Raw genomic sequence first — 26454 nt, 5'->3', positions numbered from 1 at the left:
TTTAATGTAAGGGCCGAAAAATTTACTGCCTCTCGCGTTACTTTGGCTACAATATTTATTAATCTAGTTAATATTTTCGTAGTCAATTGCCAAATTTAAAAGGAAAATGCGCGAGTTTTTTTTAATATATTTTTTTAAGAAGTGAAAGATTTCGATGCATGTCAAACATTTAATAATTTGTTTGCGTTTCTTTCTTTTGAATGAAAAACATTGACAAGTATGTTAAACATGCCTAAATTTAGATTTCACTTTCATTTAGATACCTGTTTTGTTAACAAGATGTAAATTATTTATTTCGAAATTATTTTTTCCTTAAAATAATACAAGTTTTACTTGTATTATTTTAAACAAGTGTTACTAGTGGACGACGGGCATATTCAGCAGCATCTGTGCGTCTACATGGTTTATTCTTCTTCTTCAAACCCTCACCGCACCCTATGGTGCATCATATACATCCAGTGTGATCTTGATCGTTAACACATGAAGGAAAGGTGATCAGCCCTGCGCTTACCCATGGTAATATTGAATAAATATCAGAGTGAAATTTAGTCTACCAAAAATAAAGAAAAAAATCTCCTTAAGGATCTTTTGATCAATATAAATTTTCGCGGTCTTCCTCTAAAACGCGTGTATGTAACGTATATAATGTATCGTATTGCACGTGTCGAGTTGTAATTTCGACGGTAACCATAAAGTATGGTAGTGTACCAATTTTTCTACGTATCACAAGCTCGCGAACAAATTTTCAAAGGTGTCCACATTACGATTTTTTTCACCGTTACGCGTGGTTATGATCACCCACCTAAAGTAAAGTTGCCCACTTGGCAACGTTTAACGTAAACCATGGCGCTTTTAATGATTGTATCATTACGGAAGATAATCAATTCCTCGGAGCACACCACTCATTGATTCCTACACGTATCAATTATCGCATTAAAAGAGAGACGTATGTAAAATGTAACGTTTTCGATCTTCAATAATTATAGTGTAAAATGCTAGGCAATTTAATTGTCTGATGCATTCGACAATTTTTTTTTCTGGTATCCCAATTACTGAGGGAATAATTAATTTTCCAATATTAAAAATTAAAGTCTACGTGTATCGAAAAATAATGTGAAATTTGTAACAATTTATGTTATTTATTGTTAGAACTTAATATTAAGTTAATTTTGGTTTTTACCTGTATCTTATCGAAGCGGTCCATAATCCTTCAACAACGCACTGATACGACCGTGCGGGTCTATTTTATTTTGTGAAGGAAAATTTCGAACTTTCTTAGTATCGTTTTCTCGTCCAACTTATTAAAAATTGTATACTCTGTGAATTATATCACACGAATTACGAAAAGACCTTTTTAACAATACAGTTCGCGCTCCTTTTATTTTTATTTATTTATTCTTGTTATTCCTATGTATAAATTTCCTTAGTGTGATACCTAATGTCAAATAATGATCATATGAATCTTGTTTAGCTTTTCATAGCTCCATAAAAGTGTTTTAATTTTTTTTTATAATTAATTATTCTTTCTACAGAAATAATGTAGCTGTCTGTAAAATATGTATCTACATAACTTGTTATTTGGTAAATCGATTATTTTGATTGATTGAAATTATTAGTAACCATGGATCTCTTTTATAATTTGTTTGACAGTATAATGATGTACAGAAGGCCTTGTATTCTTCCCGAGGTTTTTCATACAAATTATCATTGCCTACATGACATTTTGTAAGATGATTTCATCCAATATTCCTAGTAGGCTAGCATCCTTGAGCCAACGTTTTATTTCACCACCTATCCCAGTAAATAATGATTTTACATATGTAGTGTACTTACAGTATGTGCAAAAAGGAGTTATTTGGTCATTTTAATAGTCATTATAGATTGCCAGTCAACCACCATATGTTATCATTATTTTTTACTGTAGTAAAATTTGTTTTCATTTATCACTTTTATAAAATTTTGTTATAATTTGCGAAAACATATATTTTTTTTAATATACAGATGTCTTTTTAAGCAAATAAAAATTTAAAACACAAAACTAGATGTATTTTTAAAACTATTTTTTTTAATAAAAAAAAATACGAGAACATGAAATCAAAAATATATTTTTGTTAATCTATCATCTACATTTACGAAATTTATCTACAATGATTATCCATGATTATCAATGATGTTATCCATGATTGTACAACTCATGAAAAGGTAACTAATACTCATGAAACAATGATTGTAAAATGTGCCCTGGGCACGGTTATACCCAGTGAAGTTACATTATTAAAAATTTAAAATAATTTTGTGTATGAAGAAATTTAATAAATTTAAGAAAATTAATAAATAAAAATATATTCTTTGTAGATTTATTGCCCCTCTTTTAAGGGTAAAACGCATCTGTATATTTTCAAATTTGTGTACTATTATTAGAAATGAATTGAAGATTTTTTTTCTACTTTGATTTACTGCTTCCTTTGGCTCACGTGTTTGGCACGGCAAAAGACAGGGTCCATGCCATTTTCTTCATGGGTAAGGAGGCACTTCATTTTGTAATTCTATGTGTTGTATATGTGTTTGTGAAATGTATCAACCTTACCATTATCATGTTCATTTATTTCATGCTGGTTTATTATGATTACTATATAAGCTAAAATGCATCATTATTTAAAGAAATGCGCTTATTGCATTCAGTATAATAATTTTTACCTTAATTTTCTCTTCGTCGTTTTGGTAATATCTTATATATGACAGCAACTGGCATCACGGGTTCGATTCCCGCCAATTGTAAATTGAATTCAAGAAATATTTATTTTGAATTAGTCTGCGTGTTTATTATGTATTTTTCAAATTAACTTTTCCTGGAGACAAGGAAAAAAAATTATACTGAAATATTTTACAGATAAGAAGGGTATTATGAATATACTAAGCATTTATAAAACATGCATAAAATTTTAAAGAGGTTTGCTTCCTTTGTAGAAATAATGCTGCAATGTTATCAGATTGAGATATTATTAGCATTTAAAAGTATTAGACCGCATTCTAAGTAAGCTCCAAATTATTCAACCTTTGATTGTTATTTATAGATGTCATTTATCTGTGTATAGTTTAAAAGCAACAAGACCGAAGACAGATAAGCATGGCAACCGTAGATGTGGATGTGACATTATAACATTCGCACTCTATGGTCACCAGGAATAGATACTGACATAAGACACAAATATAGGATAATCGCTTTGTCTATTAGTGTAATTTTTTGTTTGTAAAAAACATGTTCTTTGCGTCTATGAAAGTTTAATATTTTTGGTAAAAGTTCTCTAAAATTGACATGCGTAGTACATCTGATAATGAACAGTTAATATGTGACTTACGTAAGCATAGTAATCAATTTGGAACTTTTATGTATAATTGATAAATCTCTAAATAAGAATTTTGATAATGTGTTTTTGCCAGAATAAGATGCTATAGTTCCTTAACTTGGGGATGTTGTATGAGTTCTAGAAATACTAACATATGGATTATTTTTTGCTTACAGGTCATGAACCAGGATGTAAAAAAGGAAAACCCGCTTCAGTTCAAGTTCCGGGCAAAATTTTACCCCGAGGATGTTGCAGAGGAACTCATTCAGGACATCACCCTCCGTCTCTTCTATCTCCAGGTAAACACACGCAGGAATACCTCGCTCTTAGTCCTTTGTTAAATTATAAATAAAACACTTGTTTTTTGCCACTTGAGTATTATATTTCTTAATGACTTCTTTCGGAAGCTTCAGATGCAGATTCAGATGGATTCGGATATAAACTCAAATGTCCGAACTTCCAAAATTAGTTGTTAAAAAATATAATACTGAAGTGGTATAATACATAAAAAATATAATAAACAAGTGTTTTAATTATAATTTAATCATGTTTTTACCACAAAGTGAATGCCTAAACAATAAATAACTTACTTACTTAACTTACTAAATGGACTTAGTGAATATCGAACCGGAATGATGAATTACGGCATTATTTTCCAACCCATAAAAGCTATAAAATGTACCAAATTTTGTAATAGTTTTTGTCATGTAATATATTGTTTGTGTTTATTAATACAAATAATGGTTATCTCAATATCAGAATTATGTATTTATTGAATAAAGAAATCGCAAAAGGCATCTAGACCATATTGAGAATTTCACACCAGAGCATTTCTTTTTAACAGTTTGACTTAGCAGTCAAAACAAACATAGCTGTTTTATAGCTAAAAGTAAAATTCATGATGTGAAATGATATGTATAGTCGTCAACCAAATAGAAATGTAAAACTCAAGCATTGGACCACAAAAGAAGAAAAATTAAGGCAAATACAAATATTGGATTATACCCAACTATTCTGCAGATATTATGTCCAAAATATTCCAGTATATGTAAGAATCATGGAAATAGTATAAAACCAAAAGCATTCGACACCAAAATAAAAATTCAGTTATATACAGTAGGTTCCAATAGATGATGCCGAGGAAAGCCATCGAACTACTGTATTATTTCCATTAATAATTGTTGTGTCATTTAGTCTGTAAAAATTATTTGTAGGCAGTTTTATACATTCCATTACGTAGAATGTACAGCTATTTACTGATGTACTATGTAAAATGTGCATTTATAAACAAAACAACAGGGATTATGATAAAATAGTCTACCTATCTATGAAGAATTTAAGTAGAATTTTCATTATACCTCGGCAGAAAGATAAATTGACCTAACTGGCACGAAATTAGTTTTGCGATTTGTTTCTAGTTTAACTCTGGTTTTTTCTACATGATGACGTGTTGTATTTATACCTTTTTGGGAGAACATTATTTACACAATTTTTTCATTTTTTTCCCCCCAAAGCTAGAATTGTAACAATTATTTCATTATTTAATTTGTCTTTTTTCTGATAATGTTATCAAGTTCTTGCTTATCCTGTTGTTTTATTCCTGCGTGTAGTGACTATTAGTGGTAAAACTGGCTGACTTACTAGGTTACTGTTATTAGTGGTAAAACTGCCACTGACTATTAGTGGTAAAACTGGCTGACTTACTAGGTTACTGTTCTGTCACTGCTCTATAATGATGTACTCGTCACTTCTATGCTAACCACTGGGGTCATTGGTTAACACGTTTTGGACCGGTACTTTTAAGCCTGCGGACTGCTGGTGACAGGATTTAATAATTAACCCTTTCCGGTCCCCCAAAATTAAAAAAAAAACTAGGTAGACAGTTACATACCAATTGGAAAAAAATATCTTGTCCTCTGCCCACATACTGTTGTAATAGATACGAGTGACAAAAATGTAAGCTTGGAATTTAAATAAATACTGATGATGAAAAAAATGTCGAATAAGATCCGACATGGGACCTAAGAGCAAAAAATCGATGTCGAATGAGATTCGACATTGGACCAGTAAGGGTTAAGAGATTCGTTATATAATATTCATATAAAAAATTGTATAATTTCTTCTTTTTTGCCTTTGAAATAAGGCCAGCGCAGAAGGTAAAAATACCCTTCCTGTCCTTAAGCATCAATCAACCAAACGCGTTGAGATACCTTTCCCGTCCTTAGTGTGTTAAAAGTAATTGTAAAATACCCTGTAGTGAAGTATTATTTCACTTTTTTTTCTCCTAATGTAAATAACAACGTATTTGTAATTACAGGTTAAAAATGCGATCCTGTCAGATGAAATATATTGCCCTCCAGAGACGTCGGTTCTGCTGGCATCGTACGCAGTACAAGCCCGACACGGAGACTTCCAGAAGGCCAACCACAACTCGGGCTTCTTGTCCAACGATCGCCTCCTGCCACAAAGGTTCTTTTATTTTGCCATCTCCTAAATTATGCAAAATTACTAGTTTTTAATTAGCAACTTAATTATTTTATCAATATATGTACGTGTTCATCCCGGGTTCGATTCCTAATTGGGTCAACATTGATATTAAGTGTTTATCTTCTGTTGTATTTTTTATAAGTTATCATGGATCGATTGTTGTTACCTGAAATGTAAGATTGATCACCTCGCTTTTATGTGATTTTCACTGCATTATTCTGGCAGTGCTCCCTATGCAACATTGAAAAACATAAGAGAAAAAAATAACAAGAGGTGCCAAAATTATTTTTAAAATTACATTTATTACATCTCTTGGCTGAAATAATTTTCCACTAAGAAAAAAGTTAAAACAAAAAATAAAAGCTTTACAGGTCACATTTAAATGTAACTAGGTTTTAACGTTGCCGGCCAGCTGAATGGCCTGTTGCAGATTCACTTATAAGAATATTTTTATGATGTTACTGATAAGTTTTAATTTTGCAAAAATAAACTTAATTGACCTGCAAAATTGTTTTATGGATTAATTTTTAAGGATATTTTTATGATGCTACTGATAGGTTTTAATTTAGCAGACCAATTGAATGACCTGTTGCAGATTTACTTATTAGGATATTTTTATGAGCTATAGTTTATGACATTTGGGTGCAGTATATATGTAGGTTGGGTAATTTCACCCACTGATTTCCTGGTTAGTTTGAGTGTACTACGTCTCCCATTGCAGAGTCATGGACCAGCACAAGATGTCCAAGGACGAGTGGGAGTCGTCCATCACGACGTGGTGGCACGAGCACCGTGCCATGCTTCGCGAGGACGCCATGATGGAGTACCTCAAGATAGCGCAGGACCTGGAGATGTACGGAGTCAACTACTTCGAGATCCGCAACAAGAAGGGAACCGAGCTGTGGTTGGGAGTCGACGCCCTGGGACTTAATATCTACGAGAAGGACGATAAGTAAGTGGCCCCCTACTTATTTATAACTAAATAGGACTATATATAACAATATCTACGAATAGTACGTAAGTAAGTGGCCCCTATGGTCATAATAGAACTAATATGGTCGCAGTGGCATAAGGGATGAAATATCCCTTGACTTCTATTTATAAAATAATAAAAAGTGGCCCCCAATTCATTTTTACATTGTTAATTTCTGTAAACCCCATTCAATAATAAGCAGAAACTGTACCTTTATTAGTAGAAGTTAGTACTTCCTTTCATGTTAACACATCTCGGACGGGTATTTTTTACGATTGCGGACCGCTGGTGACGGGATTTGATAATTATGTAAATATAGTTAATACCTTAACAAAGAGATTGGTACATAATATTCATATGGAAACATTAAATAAGTAATACCCTCATTTCTGACGTTGCAATGAGGCCTGCGCAGAAGGTAAAAATACCCTTCCCGTCCTTAAGCATCAATTGACCAAAGAGGTAGAAATACCTTTCCTGTCCAAAGTGCGTTGAGTTTTTTCATTTAGCTCTTGTTATAATTAACGTAAGTCAACTGCAGAACGATTACTGCAAAATCTTTTGTAAAAATAATTGCAAAATAACATGCATAGCTACATACTCGTACCTTTTACAATTATTCTTAAAGAAAAACCTTAATCTGGGTGCTAGTATCTACTTTAAAAAAAATTTGTATGACTGTAAAAAGTAAAAATGTGTATATTTCAATCATAGGTTCCGAAACGCACCTTGTAGATTATGATTTTACAAAATGTTAAAAGTAACACGTTGAAAACAGGTAATGCGTGCTTTTTATGACACATGATACATTTCAGGTGAAATATTTACATATAAATCTTACAAATTAAATCTCTGAGTAAATTATTAAATTGTGTCATTGGTTATTGTAGAGAAGAGTACATTCATCGATTTAACCTTTTTACTAATATTTTTTACAAATTTAGTGTTTAACATCAAGATGAGTTGAGCTCTTGATATCAAGGCTCTGGAAGCTCAGAGTTAATAAAGCCATTTATATAATAAATGAATACTTAATTTTGTCACATCAAGTACCATTAGTTTCATACAATCCATGGTGGAAATATTATACATACTAACATCACAGACGGCTTTTTTTCCCTTTTTATATTTGAGTTCACTGTCAAATTAACCTGTTATCCGAGCGGGATGTATAAATACGTCGAACGTAAATAACATCGGCAACGGGTAGGACATATGAATACGTCCTGTAAATATATGTTGTCTCCAGGAGCGGCCAGGACCCATATTTTTGAACAACCAAGGTTATTCGTCCATGCATGTTTCGACATGAATTTTTTTCCATTTGTTTGTAATTTTGTATTTTCCTTTGTGATTTATATGTAAATAAACGAAAATATATATATTTCATAGTCTTTTCGTATATTTTAAGTATAAATAAAATATATGAACTTACGTCCACCGGGCGTGACGTACTGACACGTCCTAGTGAAAGAGTTGGCGCCCGTTGTATGTTGCGTAATTAAAAAGTTAACTCCTCGGTTAACAGGTTAAATTAAATATTTTTCTCACTTTTCAGATTGACCCCCAAGATCGGCTTCCCGTGGTCAGAGATCCGAAACATATCATTCAGCGAGCGCAAGTTCATTATAAAGCCCATAGACAAGAAGTCGCCCGACTTTGTGTTCTTCGCGCCGCGCGTGCGTATCAACAAGCGCATCCTCGCGCTGTGCATGGGCAACCACGAGCTCTACATGCGGCGCCGCAAGCCCGACACCATCGACGTGCAGCAGATGAAGGCGCAGGCCCGCGATGAGAAGGTCGCCAAACAGCAACAGAGGTATCTCATTCTAAAGATCACTATTTACTCATCGCATTCTAAAGATCACTTTTTTTTCATTCTCTCACGCCTCATTTCTAACCCTTATCCGCACTCAATGATGCATCGGGCACTATGCATCATAGATAAATATTGGTGTTTTTATTATTTACAAAAATACTTTAGTATCATACTATTTCTGTGAGCCTAATCGGGTCATTATTGAAAATAAGTATCAAATTATGGTAAAGTGGGTTCGAGCCCAGAAACTTTGACTCGAGAGTCAGCGACACTAACCACAAGACCACAACCCGACACTATTGATCAAGGTAGTATACATGGAAGAAAGCAATTAACAAGGAAATGAAATTGGAAAATTGTTTCCATTTTATCTTGCAAAACAACTTTTTTTGCTATTACTATAAATGTGTCGCCTACTTTCAAAATCCGCCAGAGCCAATTTTATAAGATTTTAAAATGAATACTGTATCGGAATGCCAGTTGTGGGTTTTATTGTAATATTTATATACTTGAAATTGAAAACCCTGCTAAAAAATACTTAAAAACAGCGTTGTATTTCAAATTCCGCTACATTCATGGAACTTTTCTTCTGTCCCATATCGGCCAATCAGAGAGTGAGGATAGGTCAAAAATTAAGATGACGTCATTATCGGTTTGTCTCGTGTTTTTTTTTTCAATACTGAATAATTTTCTAAAACAATGAAAAAATTCTCTATTTCATAATATTTTATCAAATCATGATAGACAAATCTTTTAAGCATAAATGTTACCAGGAGAATTTTGCAATTTTTGTAAAATCGACTTCATGGATCTGGCGGATTTTGAAAGTAGGCGACACACTGTCACAGTACAAGTCGATCGATTCAAAATTCGAGGGACTGAATTTTAAAAATATCACAAATTACATAACTGCAAATAAAAAACTGCACTTCACAATGACTGATATATAACTGAGTCATACAAAGATAATTTTTTTTAAACAGTGGAGGAAGTTGGAATCCTTCTGGTGTTAACGTTTTGTTTGTTATTTTTCTAGAGAAAAACTTCAATTGGAAATAGCCGCTCGTGAGAGAGCGGAACGTAAACAGCAGGAGTATGAAGATCGTCTCCGCAATCTACAGGAAGAAATGGAACGGTCACAGGTACTATTAGCAAACCAGATTGAGTTTCTAGCGGCATCGGTTGTATTGGCACTCGGTTGATTGACTGACGGTGTTTCTGTGTTTCAGGCCAACTTGGTAGAAGCTCAGGACATTATCCGACGGCTGGAGGAGCAGCTCCGACAGCTCCAGGCCGCCAAGGAAGAACTCGAGGAGAGGCAGAATGAGCTGCAGGCAATGATGAAGAGACTCGAGGACACAAAGGTAACACACCAGGAAACCTTATCGAAAATAATAAAGCCACAGTTTTCCTAATACGTAGCATGTCAATTTTTTTTTTGAGGTCAAGGGATCTTGCATCCCTTATGTCTTCTTCTTCAAACCCTTATCCGCACCCAATGGTGCATAGGGCACTGCATCATATTAACGCAGTGTTATCTTGATCGTTAACACGGGAAGGAAAGGGTATGTATGAGGAGCATGAACGTGGAAGAGGCGAAGAATGTTTGCAAAGACAGAGTGGTGTGGCGTTCTATTCTCTCTGCCTACCCCTGCGGAGAAACGGCGTGATGGTTAGTTTGGAAAGGTGATCAGCCCTCCACTTTAGACACCAGTCCAGGGTAATATCTAATAAATATTACAGTGAAAAATCACTCATATTTATTTTAACCCCCCTGGGAATCGAACCCGGGACCTTCAGAACGGTAGCCGAGCGTGCTGACCATTACACTACGGAGGCGGAAAAAATATGTCATCCTTATGTCACCGCGACCATATTAGGTCTATTGTGACCTCCCTCTGTATTACAGCTCACTGCCAAGACCTATGTGAGTCGTGTAACTCGCGACCTGTCTTGGTGGTAGGAGCTTCACCTTCTCGGAGTCCAGTTGGGGTCCTCCAAGGATGTGACTTATTTTACGAGCGAGTGCGTCACAATTGTAGAGAATGTGGATTGGCGTAGCATGTCAGTTCAGAAAGTTTGATCAGATATTTGTGACCGAGTATTCTTGATTGTGATAAACAATCTTATTTTTTTATAATATAATTTATTTGAAGCACTAACTTTGTGATTTTCTATTTTATAATTAAAATTTAACTTTGTTTTAAAATCACTAAATATTTTATTGTAAATTAATTATAATCTCTACCGGTTTCGAAGCTAACCGCTTCTTTTTTAAGACTCATTAATACTAAATATTTTAATTATAACCCTTATCCGCACCCAATGGTGCATAGGGCACTGCATCGAATTGACGCAGTGTTTTCTTGATCATTACTTACATGAAGGCAAGGTGATCACTCTTGCGCTTCAGGAACCAGTTCAGGGTAATATTAAATAAATATTACAGTGTAAAATCACTAATATTTATTTTCACCTCCCCTGGGAATCAAACCCGGGACCTCCAGCGCGGTAGCTAAACACGCTGACCATTACACCAGGGAGGCAGACAAGGACGATTTTATTTATAACTTATTTTTTCTTCAATTGATTCAAATTACCGATTAATTGAAATGGCTGTTATTGCGCAGAATATGGAAGCAGCAGAGAGACAGAAGTTGGAAGACGAGATCCAGTCCAAGCAGGAGGAGGTGATGCGCATCCAGCAGGAAGTCGAGGCCAAGGACACGGAGACACGGCGCCTGCAGGACGAGGTCGAGGAGGCTCGCCGCAAGCAGGTAACCAAACTCACCAACTTATATTGTTTAATTTCATTAATTGATTCGGCAGTTACTTTGTGGTAAAATCTATCCATTTTCAATTAATGTTTTACTCAGTAAATACCACTATTTCTTAAAATCTACTGTGCGACGTGTTTCGATGCATTCCGCATCATTTTCAAACACCGTAAACATTTTGAAAATTATGCGAAATGTATCGTAAAATAAATATGTGTTGCGAAATTTTAAATGAATTTATTCAACTTTTTTAAAGAAATCAAATATTTTAGTTGGTCTAGATTTATTTAATAACAAGTAAAAATCTTTGTTTCGTAATTTACGTAAAAGCATCTTTTCCGGCACAGTAATATCCACTTGGCCAGCCCATTCTAGGCATGTACGGCTGTTCAAACTTAAAACACAGTAAGGGACATTTTTTTGCATTTTTGGACTAAGTAGAATCTACTTAGTCCAAAAATGCAAAAAAAAAACATACTACAAAAAAATGTCCCTTACTGTGTTTTGAGTTTGGACAGCCGTGTATTTAAGGGATTTATTTATTTGGGTTAACAACAGCAACATATATAAAACAAGGCATTAAAAGAATGTACATTAAATAAAGCCAATTAAAGTTAACCACAGAAACACAAAAAGATTGGTACAAAATATTTAGTGTTGATCTAGCAAATGAACCCGTATTTATGAGAGGGCGAATGTGCATGTGTGAAGTGTGTAAGAGGGCGTGTGTGTGATGTTGATTCTAGTGGAGACATACATAAGATAGATTAAAGATCCTCAGAGGACAAGATGCTCACCATTCGACTGGATGAGTGAACTTTCAGATTACAGAGGTGTTCTGATTAGCATTATAGAGGTCCCGCTGTATTGGCAACATTATTTCTCGTCATGAGTTATCCTGCATATATAATATTGTATGGTGTTGCAGGAGGAGGTGGCGGCCGCGCTGCTGGCGGCCACGAGCACGCCGACGCACCACCACGTGCGCGAGGAGGAGGGGGAGGGCGAGGAGGAGGACCTGGCCAACGGGGGCGGCGGGGACCTGCTCGGGGCCGGGGACAGCGTGGTGGACCCCGTGGAGGACCGCCGCACGCACGCCGAGCGCAACGAGCGCCTGCACGACCAGCTCAAGGTAACATTCCACCACAATATTACAATGTGGAAGGTAGAAACTACCCGTGACACAGTTGGGTAGATGCTTGACTGCGAAATTGGCATCACGGGTTCGATTCCTGCTAATTGCAAAATAAATTCAAGAAAGATTTGATTTCAATTGGTCCGGTTCAATTTCAATTGTTTATGTGTTTTTCACATTTACCTTCTCTATCCTTACTATCCTACCTGCAGAGAAGCCTCTAAAAGTAAGAGGCTTCAAAACCTTTTACCAAAAAAAATCCCTCAAGGTAATTTTTATTATTTTTTTAAGTAAAGAGAAATATTTGATTATGTGAGATGTTTTAATCATTCACACATATATTTCAATTTCAACTCACACACATATATTTCAATTAATATTGTATACATTCAATTTCAATTCACACATATATTTCATTTAATATTTGAGATGTTTTAATTATTCACATATATATTTCAATTTCATACTATTTCTCTGAGCCAAAGCGGCTCATTATTAAAAATAGGTATCAAATTGTGGTAGAGTGGGTTCGAACCGATAAACTCTGACTTAAGAGTCCGCGCGACACTAATCCACAACCCGACACAAAATTTTGTAAAAGGGTTTTGTCAATGTTGATTAATGGTTTCCAGGCCTTGAAACAAGATTTGGCGCAGTCCCGGGACGAGACCAAGGAGACGGCCATGGACAAAATCCATCGCGAGAATGTCCGCCAGGGGAGGGACAAGTACAAGACTCTGCGGGAAATCCGAAAGGGGAACACCAAGAGACGAGTGGACCAGTTCGAGAACATGTAACCCGCCACTCCGCCCGCCCTAGCTCCCCACCCACTCCCCTCACCTCCTCGAGTATGTTCAATGGCCTATACACCCACATGCGGGTACACAACCTAACCACTTATTCTCAAAGTATTAGTGGGGCCGTATAAATCGTATTGCAATCGCGACGCAAACTACTTAATCAGTCATATTAATCCCGGAGGTTTTCCTTTACTTAATATAAAAATATTTTAAAAAAACTACAAATTATCTATGTAAGAAAGTGACTCGGTTGGCGGATGCAAGTGTCTGAGTGAGTTTGCGATTTCCTGTTGTGGAACGTGGCAAGGTAATTCGAGGTTATTTTTGATACGACGAAGATACAGGTGATGCCTAAATTGGAATATTACAACGGGAAAGTGTCGAGTGACGGCCAGAGAATTTTATTTTTAGAGTAAAAGATATATCTTTTTCATGTAGCAATAAGTCTGTACTGTTATATTATTTTCAGTTTTATTTTTATATAAAAAGTAAGCGATGTACGTCCCTCGCGGAAGGCTGAGAAGAAGAATGAGAAGAATGTGGCCTTCCTTAAAGAGCAGTAATGTCTAGTAATTGTAATTAGCGATGGAGTCGCTCATTGTTAGTTATGTTTTCCGCACTTATGCTGCCAATATTAGATTATTGTTCCAGAGTTAGCCCGGATGATATTCTATTGTTGTTTTAACATTGTTACAGTTTTATGAAACCCTCGCAGGGGAATATATCGGGCGGACGCCGATGGACTTCCAGTATGGTCATTTAATTTATTCTGAAGGCATTCCAAGTTACTATCTTTGTTTCACTTAGTATTATATCGGTATTAACGGCCTTATTATAATTTATGTTTAGTGCCATCCAACTTAAGTTTTCCATCTGTTTATGTTGTTTTACCACTTTGGTGTCTTCTTGTTATGGGTGCTTTCCCTCGCAAAGAGCTGTAAATAAACCATAGGACTATGTAAAGCACTATTCATAGAGCCTCTTAACCTTTTCTACTTTATTCTATATACCATGTTGCCTTTTCACTTTAGGAAGGAAATTATTTTCCAATAAAAAAATATTATAAAATGCTTAGTTGTTTTCATTTCGCAAACCTTTTTACATTTATAACTCCAGCCCGAATGATATGAAAATGTAAAATCTTAAAATATCCATAATCCCAAAGAGTAGAATACACTTTTTCCATATTATTTAGTGAAAAGTCACTAGAAAGCTAGATGTTTGTAGATTCTCATGATCCGTATGACCTTGCATTGCACCCATAAGAAAAAAAACTATAATTTATTAATATTCACTATAAAACCGTAAGATTTTGAGAGCAGCAGTATTGCTATGGTATACATGAACTACATACCAACTCTTTAACAAGCCCATAAAAATATCAGCAAGTGTATTATTTGGTTTATTAGGAAAAATATTACATTTAAACATTTTCTACAATACAAATGAAGCCATACTTACATATCTGTAAATTCATTTTCATATTGAATTTAATTTTAAAAGGGGAGTTAATGGTGTCAAAAAATTTGCCTTAATTTATTGCACTCAAAACAATGCTAATCTTGGGTTGCCTTGTTTTCTCAAGATCTTATAGATACTTTCACAAAAAAAAATCCAAAAAGAAGATTGTCCAGCTCCCAAAAATATATATTTTCAAGACTTTTTGGTGAATTTTCAGAATCCAAGTTTTTTTTAGTATTTATAATTAAAGAGATTATAAACATTTTTGTCATAAAATTAACTATCAAAATTATTTTTAACTGGTATCTTATTTTAAATTAAATGACATAGTTTCGTTTAACATGACTATTAAAAAATCAATGTTAATTTGTACATGTGTAAAATAATTTGATTTATAAAAATTCTAATTTACTAAAAATATATTGCCATTATTAATATAATATAAAGTAATATGGAACCTTTTAATTTAAAATTAAAGCCCACTGGATCTATTAACATCTTACTAATCTTCAACTTTAACTAAAAAAAAAGGGTATGTTTTTTCTTCTTATTGGGCAACCAAATGCCATTTTCAGCCTAAAGAATGTTCTAGACTAAGTCTCTTTGTTTTTCACATTCTTTTTAAGAACCAGTGGACACAATATTTTCTATTTAAAACAAATAGTACAAATTTTTGGTACCAAGCTGCGTTTCATACCATTTCTGGTTTGTGTAACAAGCAAGGTTAAAACTTTACAACAATGATATGATATGTTAGCGCGTGAGGCAGGTTTATATAGAAATATTGTCTTGTAAACGTTAATCTATTATGACTAAAGGATTAGATGGCAGTTTAACTGCTGGTGGTAGGATTCTGCTGGTGTCCGGTGATCCGATGATGCCTTCGGAGTGAGCTCTTGTCATTAAACGCTTTGTCACAGTCTGCGCACTTGTAGCTGCGGCCAGTGTGAGTCACCAGGTGACGACTTAACCCTGGAAAAGTACAAAAAAACATCATAACAACTAATGAAGTGCGGTGTAAATGTAACAACTGATCGCAATGGCGGAAATAATCAATCGGGTTATGTCATATATTGAAAACTTACCAGATGCATGACAGAAGATCTTGGTGCACAGGTTACAGCGGTGCAGCTGTAGAGGCGGTCGAGGGTCTATGTGGGTGAGTTGATGTGTTCGCAGAGCTTCTCTTTGTGTGAATCCTTTCTCACACATTGGGCAGTTGAATGGCTTCGAAACTAATAAAAGATTTTAAAAATTAGTCTTTTAGTTATCAGTGGGTTTAAGTGTACACTTGATATATTGTGTAAATTCAGCATATACAGGATGTCCCATAATCCAACGTATCCCTTTAAAGGGGTGTTGGGCCTGCTTATGACTCGCTAAGAAATGAAAATATGACCTCAGTAAAAGTGCCTTAGTTTTCGAGATATTTTCACTTTTATGAATTTCCCGAACATCTACGCCTTAGATCACTTTTTTGAGTGCCACATTTTCAAATTTTCATATTTTAGGATTCTAATTTATGTTGCATAATACTGAATTACATTCTGTTGATCACAGTCCAAAATATTACCAATACTGGCTTGCCTTGGTGGAAAAAAAATTAATCCTCGGTCAATGATTTAAAAATAAATCTTTAGGTAACTTTGACTCTTCACCCTGAAGAATAAATATATGACGCTAACTAACCTAGCAAGTTATTTTAATAAGCACAGCTCTGTCACATCAATGCCATTCAACTGAGGTACGAAGAAGTCAGTAATCATGGTTCTGTAGCGCTCTCCATTGACCGTAACATTCTGGCTGGCATTATCTTTAAAAAAATATGGGCCAATGATTCCACCTGCCCATAAAGCACACCAACAGTGACTTTTAATAGATGTAAGGGCGTCTCGACAAAGGCTTTTGGGGTTTCTCCACTCCAAATTTGGCAATTCTGCTTACAACAAAGCCATTTAACCAAAAATGTAACTCATCGGTCAACAAAATTTTGCGTTGAAAAAGAGGTTCAAGCTGAAAATAGTTTTTGGCCCATTCACCAAACCTATGACACGCATAACAGTCATTCAGTCTATTCACGGTGAAATGGCAAAAGAGGTTCAAGCTGAATATTGTTTTTGGCCCATTCACTGAACCTATGACACGCATAACAGTCATTCAGTCTATTCATGGTGAAATGGCAAAACGTACTGACTACAAATCGATTGTCAATTATCAAATTGACAGTCGGTACAAATAATTTTGCCAGTTTAAAAACAAAACTTCTAAAAAACAACCTATACATATATGTATAAGATATATATTTTTTTTCATAAAAAATATTCTGTTAATTCAATATTTACACTCTCATTGATTAGTCCTTCAATTGGTAGTACTTTATTTTTATTTTTTATTATTTAATATGGTTACAAAAGTTTTTTTATAATTCCAATTAATTTTCTAAATATTTCTACTTATAATCTTGAATTTAAAAACGCAGTTCTCTCCAATAAAGAGACTGGGCTCTTGTGCTCGGATCTCAACAGTAGTGAAGTTTAGACTCACCGGAGTGTATGAGAAAGTGCCTGTAGAGGATCTCCTTCTGCGCGAAGCTCCTCTGGCAGACTCCGCACTGGAATGGCTTCTCCCCCGTGTGGATGCGCTCGTGCCTCGTGAGCGCCGAGCGGGAGGGGAACCACTTCTCACACTCTCCGCACGTCATCCTGTGTGTAAAAGATAAGTTCAATACAATAATATGGATACTAATATTTTGTCTCCATAGTATGGTGATTAGCGTCTTTGGCTTCCGTGTATAAGGTCCTATATTTGATTACATAATAAAGTGATTTCCTTAATTTATTTATTGTAACTGCAGACAGTTGGTAGAATTCCATTTTGAATTGTTGGGTAATATATCCAAAATTAAACACGGTTATTGGATTGAATTCTACTTTTACTTACATATATATGATAATATGTGACGTGTTTCGTCCTATTAAGACATTATCAAACACTCATTTCCTTACTTTTATTACTTATTTGAATTTGTATCTGAAGTGCAGGATTGATTACTATGCTTCCATGTTTTTTTTTTACCCTTATCCGCACCCAATGGTGCATAGGGCACTGCATCATAGCAACACAGTGTTATCTTAATCGTTAATTGCATGAAGGCAAGGTGATCAGCTCTGCGCTTCTTGTACCAGTTTAGTGCAATAGTAAATAAATGAGAGTGAAAATTACTCATATTTATTTTGAACCCCCTGGTAATCGAACTTGGGACCTCCAGCACAGTAGCTAAACAGGCTAACCATTACACCACGTAGGCGAACATGTAATTAATGATAAAGGTAACACTGTGTCTTATAATACGGTGCCCTGTGAACCACTGGATGCATATGAGGGTCGAAAAGGGTTGTACATAATACTGTAACCTAATACTGCCCGCTGTAGCCAGGCGGATGATGATTTTTTTTAAATGGAAATAGTAAAATAATTTATACTATGTTAGAGTGGTTAAAGCTATATAATATTGACAATACAGGTTGTCATGAATTTACTAAGCCTCGCCAAAAAGAAATAAAGTTCATTCCAAAATATCAGTGACAAACAGAATTTTGTCTCCCTTAAACCTAGCTAGGATGTATTCACGGAGTGGATTACATAAAGCAGATAAAAAATTACAGAGAATGCTCACCCTCTTTGTTGAGAATGCACAGAGTAATGTCTGCGTAGTTGGACGATGCGGGCAAATGACTTTGGGCACTGGGAGCACTGTAGGACCTTTAGTTCTCCATTTGCATCTCTGGAATTATCTTCTACAGGAGCCTATTTCCAAAAGAAAACTTACAATCAAAACCTGGAGTCAAGTTATTCAAGATACACACAAAATTTTGTCATTTTACTAATAAAATTTTAAAACCATAAAACAAATCAAATTCAGATTGTCAAGCCATCTACCTTCTAAAACAGGCACTTACCTGATACAGGACCGGAATTAGGAGATATGTAAGTACTCCTAGGAAACCAGGATTGACAGAAGTGAGCGTTGATATCAGTCACTAATTTATGGACTGCATGGGTTATAACCGGGTATCGAACCGGCACCTTCCCATGGTGCAAAAGTTATTTACGAAAAATAAAACCAGACTGAGAAATAAGAACCTTTTGATTTTTCACTTAAGGCTCAATGTACAATAAATTGCAACTTAATTTTCTTTAATCCCGGGAAACATTTGAGGTATCGTAGAACGGGGCTACTTGAACTTTGATGTGTTACTTGAGACCAGTACAAAAAAAAAATTGAGATTGTGGTATCGATGGAAGTATCGTGACAATAAGTGTCACCTGTCAGGGAAACAATGAATGTTGTCGATATGTTCATTATTGTAGACCAAATACAGATTTTATTTTTATTTTTTATACCGGGCTCAAGTAACACATCAAAGTTCAAGAGCCCGGTTCTACGGTAATTGAATTTTTGCTTTAAACACCTTTTTTTGATTGATATTAATATGTTTTCTTTTAAAAATATATGATTTAGAAAAGAACGTTATTGAAAGGTTATAATTTTTTTTTTAATATAACGTGAGTAACGTTTTTTGCCAGTATACCCACGATTTATTTCCCAAAAAAAGTTAGTTCCAATATTTATTAGAAAAATATATATATATTGAGCGCAGGAAGACATCTAGCCCCAAGCGTTCGAGATCTCAGCCTTAACCATGGCTCACCCTACACAACACGTATATAAATATGAATGAGGAGATAAGTTAGGAAACATGACCTCCTGGTCCTCGGTGGTAAGCTCCATCAGCAGGACGGAGCCGTCCTCGGTGGTGACCTCGACGTGCGTGGCGCGGCCCGTGGACGCGGGCAGCAAGCGCACGCTCAGCGAGTCCTCCGCCCCCCCCTCCGCTCCCGCGCTGCCCTCCCCCTCCCCGTCCGCTAGCGACGCACGCACCGCAGCCGCCACGGCCTCCAATTCCAAACCTTCCACTTGTTCATCCTGAAGACAAATAAATCCAACTATTGTATTATACATCGCTCACTCCTTTCAACAACGTCATACATCAAAAAACTAGATTTTTCAGGAGATCGTTTTTAAAGTTTGAAAATATAATAAAATGTATTAAAAATAAATATCAAGCCACTTATTGAACTTTTTACTGTGCAACAGATCTTTTTAGGTAAAACCTGATTGTTTTTTCTCCATCAGAAAAATATTAAGTGCATTTAAAAAAATTATTAAACAATACATTTTCTTCAAAATGCAAAAACAACACTTTCTGCCCTGTAGTGGGTAAATATTAAGTTTAAAATATGTCTCTTTTGCTGGGATATAGTACATTTTCTGGGCATTCCGAAAATATGCACAACTGAAAATTGACAATTTTTTAAATATGACGTTTTTGAAAGGAGTGAGCGACATATTGACTGTAAATAACCAATATTCAGAGGTTTCGATGGTCTCCCCAGACTCACAGATTGATGAGGCTTTTTATTAAATAATATTTTTTTTAAATTTATAATTGAAGCAATAATTTTGAGATTTTCCATTTTATAATTAAATTTAACTTTGTATTAAAATCACTATAAATATTTTATTAAAACTTAATAGTAATGTCTACCGGTTTCGAAGCTCACAACTTATTTTTTAAGACTGATTAATACTTGAAAAAGAAGCGGTATGCTCCGAAACTGGTAGACATCATAATTAAGTTATAATAAAATATTTATAGTGATTTTAAAACAAAGTTACATTTAATCATACAATTTTAAAAAAATATTGAACCCTTATCTGCACTCAAAAGCGCATAGGGCACTGCATCGTATTGATGCAGCGTTATATTGATTGATACTCATATGAACTTAAGTAAGTTCCCAAAGCCATTATTAAATTTGGATTTATTCTTTTTTATATTTTTGTGAATTTCTATTGTTTCAAAATGTTGCGATTTATGACTTTTCATATTGATAATTTTTAGGATTTCAACATTATTGTCGAATGTGTGATTGTTATCTACGAAATTGTTGTTATAGGTGAAATTTAAATTTGAATAAGCAACAGTTTTGAAGAGTCCATAACTTTTTTGAAAAAAAAATTGTTTATTTAATAAAGTTACAATTTTTAAAACAATTTAATACAGTTTCTATACATTTATACGTATGGCAAACTAATAATTTTAGTTTTGCTGTGCCTCTCCAAAAAAGAGTCTGAGCTCTTGTGCTTGGAGAGGGACTTACACTCAAGGTTTATTGTTTTATTTGATTAATGGTATAATAGTCTTTTTCTTTTCTTTTATATATTTTTTTCAAGATTTACATGTAATGGGTATAAATTTTTTGAATTTCGATTTTTTAATATTTTTTTAGGGAGTTTATTGAAGTATTTAATTCCCAAATATTTGAAGTTTTGTTCAAATTGTTTAGTATTACATTTTGGAGTGGCAAAATCATTTTGGAATCTTGAAGATAAACTTTACTTGCAAATTTTGTGTCTGGAGGTGCCATACCAATATGTAAATTAGTTTTTTATTTTTATTCAGTCAAATAAGTAAATTGGGGAATCCTCACTTCTTTTTCATCCTGCTCATCCTGTTCCTCTACAATTTCCTTCTTGAGCGTGCAGTGGTTTCGGGAATCTACTGTGGTACTCCCCTGCGGCAGGCTGATGCCTCCCTCCTCCGGATTCTCCTCCTGACTCCCTTCCTCACCTTCACCCTCTTCTTCACCATCTACTTCCATCTCGCCTTCTTCGGGCTGGTTTTTTGGGATGATAAAGGAAAAATATTAATACCTTTTTTTTGTCTTTCAACAGATGGACTTTTTTATGAGAGTATTATGACATTAGTCTTGACTCAATAATCAAATAATAATAATAATAATAATAAAACCCTTATCCGCACCCCAATGGTGCATAGGGCACTGTGTCATATTAACGCAGTGTTATCTTAATCGTTTACACATGAAGGAAAGGTGATCAGCCCTCCGCTTCAGGTACCAGTCCATGGTAATATTGAATAAATATTACAGTGAAAAAATCACTTATATTTATTTTACCCCCCTTGGGAATCGAACCCGGGACCTCCAGAACGGTAGCCGAGCGTGCTGACCATTACACTACGGAGGCGGACAATCAAATAACTAATTTAATTTTTTAGTACAGTGGAACCTCTCATAACGAGTAATTTGAATAACGAGCAAAAAAAATATGTGAAAAAGTTGCTCCCTTAACGAGAGACATTTCGCATGAGTTACATAGAAAGTGCAAGTCCCTTTTTCACAACATTCACTTGTGAGTGTTTCACTTAAGGAGTAAGATTCCGGAATGAATTATGCTCGTTATAAGAGGTTCCACTGTATTACTCAATTACAAATAATTAGATTTTTCGAATCAGTTGATTTATTCCGTCGTAAGTCACAAACAAAATATGCTTACGATAACAAATGTTACACTGGATCCAATGACTTGAAAGTTGGCGGGATTGGTCTGATCCGACTCGTCTCCACTCTTGGAAGAGCCTGTCAGGAGTCGAAGGTGTTTCCGCAGTTTCAGGTCGGAGCTCTCGCACTTCTTCCGGAAGCCGTGGTACTTCTCCAGCTGGTACCGGCAGGGGTGGCAGATCATGTTGGGAAGACCATCGTCTTCAACAACCTGAGAATCCAATTTTATCTATGTAGATTTTTTTTTCATTTGATATACATATATATATATATATTTATATTTTTCCATGGTTGTGTAAAATCGTAGACAAGCAATCGTAAGATAAATTTTAAAAGAATTTTACTCGTTTATTTTAATGCAGAAAAAAGTTTTTCATTTTTGCTTTAAATGTTTTATCTATCGTGATAGAAAACTCTTATCAACAAAATATTGGATAATATGAAATGAATTTATCCTTGTTCCATAAGCGATGATATATTTACTGCGTTTTAAAATAAATCGATGGCAGTAAGTGTTCTGGTAAACTATTATTTTATAGTATTGATAACGCAACGCAAAACATAACCCTAAAATCATAATAAAAAATATATAATAATAATTGGGAAATCGTTACCTCCAATGAAACGCATGCCATAATACGAATCGGTAATGGAATGGGCTCGTCATCGTTGAATATCGGGACGAGTTGTTCATCTTTCGCCAGGCAAAGCCGACAGAGCTCGTCCAAATTGACAATCACGTCATTATCGTCGTCCGCCTTTTTTCGGCCGTAGGTTTTCATAGTAAATTGGTAACCGAGAATTTATGATACAAAACGAAAATGCAGATCCCTGCACTCTGCACAGCCACGCTGCCTGTTTTACCTTGCCGAATTTCTTTATCTGATTTATCGAAAAGCGCTACTTTACCGACCGAGAATAGGGAGGAGAACCCAGATTGAGAAGATTGGACACAACATAGGTCACAAGCTCTGACATACGAATTGTAGCGTTACATATGCGTGTTAGAAAAAGATGGCGCACTACGAAATACGCTTCATCTCTTTTTGACCTGATCGGTTCGGTCTCTTTCTACTTTTCTTAAGTTACATGGAAAAGACAAGGGTAGCGAAAAATTTCTAATGACAAATCCTTAAGTTAACTTAAGCTTAAGCTTAGGGTATCTGATGGCACATGAAATGTTGAACCGCCCTTTTCGAATAAACAGTATTGGAAAGAAATTTTAAAAATTAGTCGTTTAGCGCCCTCGTATTATTTTCAAAATTAATTGCACAAATAAATGAGTAAGGTAGTAAAGAATAATTAAAACAATAATCAAATTAAAACGATTTAATAAGGATAAAAATTATTTTTATTCACTGAAAACAACCCTATGGATTTTTTACATACATGTAAACATTTGAATGATTAGACTATGATTTTGGTAACATTTATTTGTGTATAAAAATACACGCAATATTTTTGTGTTTGATTATGTATTTTTTTAAAGTAATATCTAGTCAATAACACAAACAAGTCACAATATTATGAACTTATTTTAAAACATCAAGAATGGATTATATTATATTCTTCCTGTTTGCTTTTGTGCGTTGGGTATTCATATAAAAATTGTAGTAATATTGTTCATTAGTCTGAAGATTAAGAAGTTGATGAGTAAAAGTGTTTACAACATTTTGAGTGTGTCCAAATACTTGTTCACAAAATCTGGATTATCTCCAATTACAGGAGTTATTTTCATATTATTTTTTGACATCTCATCAAAGATGAAGAAGAATATGGAAGTCTGGGCATTTATTAATGGGTAGAATTGGTGAATGTTACACGTGTGTAAAGTGATCACTTAAACCAGCCTATGACGGTCGTAAGCCCCGTAAATGCCCAGACTTCCATATTCTTCTTCATCTTTGATGAGATGTCAAAAAATAATAGTAAAAGTGTTAATCGGCTAAATAAATAAGTGTACTAGGTTTTTTGTTGTTAATTTCAGGCATGCAATAGTAGTAGTTAATGTTACAATTGGACTCAAATCTATGTCAATTGGACATTTTTTTAGGTTTGTCGTTTAGTATTGGAATTGGGCTCTAGTAACTACCTAAAGAGCTATGGCGAGAGAAATGTTTTAATTTTATTTAAAGTTAGTTGCTCAGATATGTGTAATGTCCTAGAAAGAGAAAGAAATACATGCATAGTATATTTTCTGTTTTTGATTTAATTTTTTTTTCATTGAATTGGTATGATCCAGTTGGGTATATAAATCTCAACAGTTTACTGAAAATTTTGGGAATATTATTATCTCATGGACTATTTTTTTTGGTTTGGTGAGTGTCTTTTTGTGGTATGTAAAAATGTTAAATTTCGTAAAAAAGTAATGATAAATCATTGAGAAATTTTACAAACAGATGACACTCAATAAGAAAATAAACGATCACTTGAACCAGCCAATGACAGTTCGCAAGCCCTGTAAAAACCCAGACTTCCATATTCTGATCTCAATAGATTTTTTCATCTATGTTGAAATATCAAAGAAAATCTTGTACAAAATAAGTGTTCGATTCACAGGGGGTTGTAGGTGGAGCGGGACCGTATACTGTTTCAGTCAGTCTTAGTAATATTTTGTGAGTCAGACAATATAATTCGAGACAATAATCGTCATAAAATATAAACATTTACAAGTGCTTGGTTTCGCATCTAGTAATATACCACGCTGATGAATGAATTTACTGAAAACAGCTAATTCAATGCTGCTAAAATTATGTCATGGTTTGCACAATATAGAAGGCACTGCTAAGTGCCACCTACAAAAGGGATACATATTATTACATACAACCGTTACGTAATAAACTAGAAATAATTTTTCACAACTGTTTTCCAAGATTCACATGAATGTACAACATTTTCATGTTCATCAATTATACCTAATCAATCTAGAACTAATGATTATATTTATCAACATATTCTCATTTTTGTTGCAATACTTGGTGGCTCCTGAATACCATTTTTATTTACTTTGATCATATGAAATTCAGGAGTTGATGTAATAAAGACACATAATATTTAGAGAATTAAAAAAAAACATCTCAAAGAAAACGAGGGCCATTTGATCATTTTTCTATTATAACATATAATAGGCTGTAAAAATTACACTGGTTATAATTCTGGGCACGGTGAGTCCGAGATTGTTAATTTGTTTCCATGATTAAGCTTTTAATTGAAGTATGATTGTGGAATGTTCGTTTGATGCGTCAATATTTTGCAAGAGTTCATATCATTTTGTGATTCCACTTAAAGTGCAACGCTATGGTAATCCAAAAAGAAGATTAATAAAATCACAATTACAATATTTTGTCATCAAACTAAAATTTTAATAATTTCAATTGCCTCTGTGATTATGAGTTTGTTGGATAAAATACATTTATTTTTTTAAATAAATATCACATTTGTATTATAATATTTACAAATGTTTCAATTCAATAATATTTTCGGGTAAGCCTGCTCGGCTGTTTTTTGAAAATAGGAATCAAGGTGTGGCAGAGAAGGTTTAAACATAAAAAATCTGACTCAGACACTGACACTAACTATGGGACCACAGTCTGACTCAAAGAGGAACATTCATGAAAACATTGACAATCTCGTTTAAACAAATTAATCTCCAGTTACTTTTGATCCGATAAATGGGAAAAAATAAATATTAGAAAGTCTTCACTGCTTTGTCGGGATACTACTATATTTGTTTTTAAGGAGAAATTGAAGAGACTAGAAGTGAAGAAAAAACATGTAGTTTTAGCAAATACAAAAACATACTTTTGAAATAATGTAACAGACATTTGAATAAAAATCAGAAAATTTGGTCACATGCTTATTTAAAATACAAATCATTAATTCTACAAATTAATGGAAGAACATTTTCTATGCATAATATGAATATAATGTTATAAAGGGCTAGAAGATATGTTAATATTATGTACTGTGGTTACTATAACTAACAAGATAATATCTCTAAAATAGTCTTGTGTTACTAAATCTCCAAATGGTTAAATGTTATTCTTATGGCCTTTTCCAACGAACAGCAATAATAAAAAATAAATCCGTTGTCACATTATTAGGCCTACTACGTATCACAAACATATTTTCAAATGTGTAATGTTTAAGTACAATGCTAGGATAAAATACTTTTTTTATTAATAAGGACATATTTTTTTAAATGGTAAATCATTCCTTAAATCTACATCT

General features: G+C 34.3%; 2 protein-coding genes across 3 annotated transcripts in view; one reads left to right on the top strand and one right to left on the bottom strand.

Annotated features, from left to right (window-relative positions):
• Positions 1 to 14408, top strand: part of Moe (moesin) — an 84252-nt gene extending 69844 nt beyond the window's left edge. For both annotated transcript variants that reach the window (XM_088268368.1, XM_088268366.1), the window contains 9 exons: positions 3524 to 3646; positions 5665 to 5816; positions 6556 to 6786; positions 8366 to 8626; positions 9663 to 9768; positions 9856 to 9990; positions 11257 to 11403; positions 12332 to 12535; positions 13171 to 14408. In XM_088268368.1, coding sequence (XP_088124494.1) covers positions 3524 to 3646; positions 5665 to 5816; positions 6556 to 6786; positions 8366 to 8626; positions 9663 to 9768; positions 9856 to 9990; positions 11257 to 11403; positions 12332 to 12535; positions 13171 to 13335 — 1524 coding nt within the window. In that variant the 3' untranslated portion in view covers positions 13336 to 14408. The remainder of the gene's footprint in view (positions 1 to 3523; positions 3647 to 5664; positions 5817 to 6555; positions 6787 to 8365; positions 8627 to 9662; positions 9769 to 9855; positions 9991 to 11256; positions 11404 to 12331; positions 12536 to 13170) is intronic.
• Positions 14409 to 14967: 559 nt separating this feature from the next.
• Positions 14968 to 23169, bottom strand: LOC148304402 (uncharacterized). Its single transcript, XM_088268369.1, has 8 exons — positions 22839 to 23169; positions 22220 to 22435; positions 21355 to 21540; positions 19565 to 19786; positions 18476 to 18606; positions 17344 to 17501; positions 15885 to 16034; positions 14968 to 15771 (listed from the first exon to the last, which is right to left on the bottom strand). Exons 1-8 carry the CDS (start codon positions 23004 to 23006, stop codon positions 15632 to 15634), a joined length of 1371 nt encoding a protein of 456 aa, XP_088124495.1. The 5' UTR covers positions 23007 to 23169; the 3' UTR covers positions 14968 to 15631.
• Between the last annotated feature and the right edge of the window lie 3285 nt (positions 23170 to 26454).

This window comes from Brachycentrus maculatus, unplaced genomic scaffold, assembly GCF_059751285.1.
Source record: "Brachycentrus maculatus isolate JH-2025_06_01 unplaced genomic scaffold, ASM5975128v1 h1tg000322l, whole genome shotgun sequence".
NCBI classification, from domain to species: Eukaryota; Metazoa; Arthropoda; class Insecta; order Trichoptera; family Brachycentridae; genus Brachycentrus; species Brachycentrus maculatus.
The sequence above is the reverse complement of the archived record's forward strand: the minus strand, read 5'-3'. Positions and strand labels throughout refer to the sequence as shown.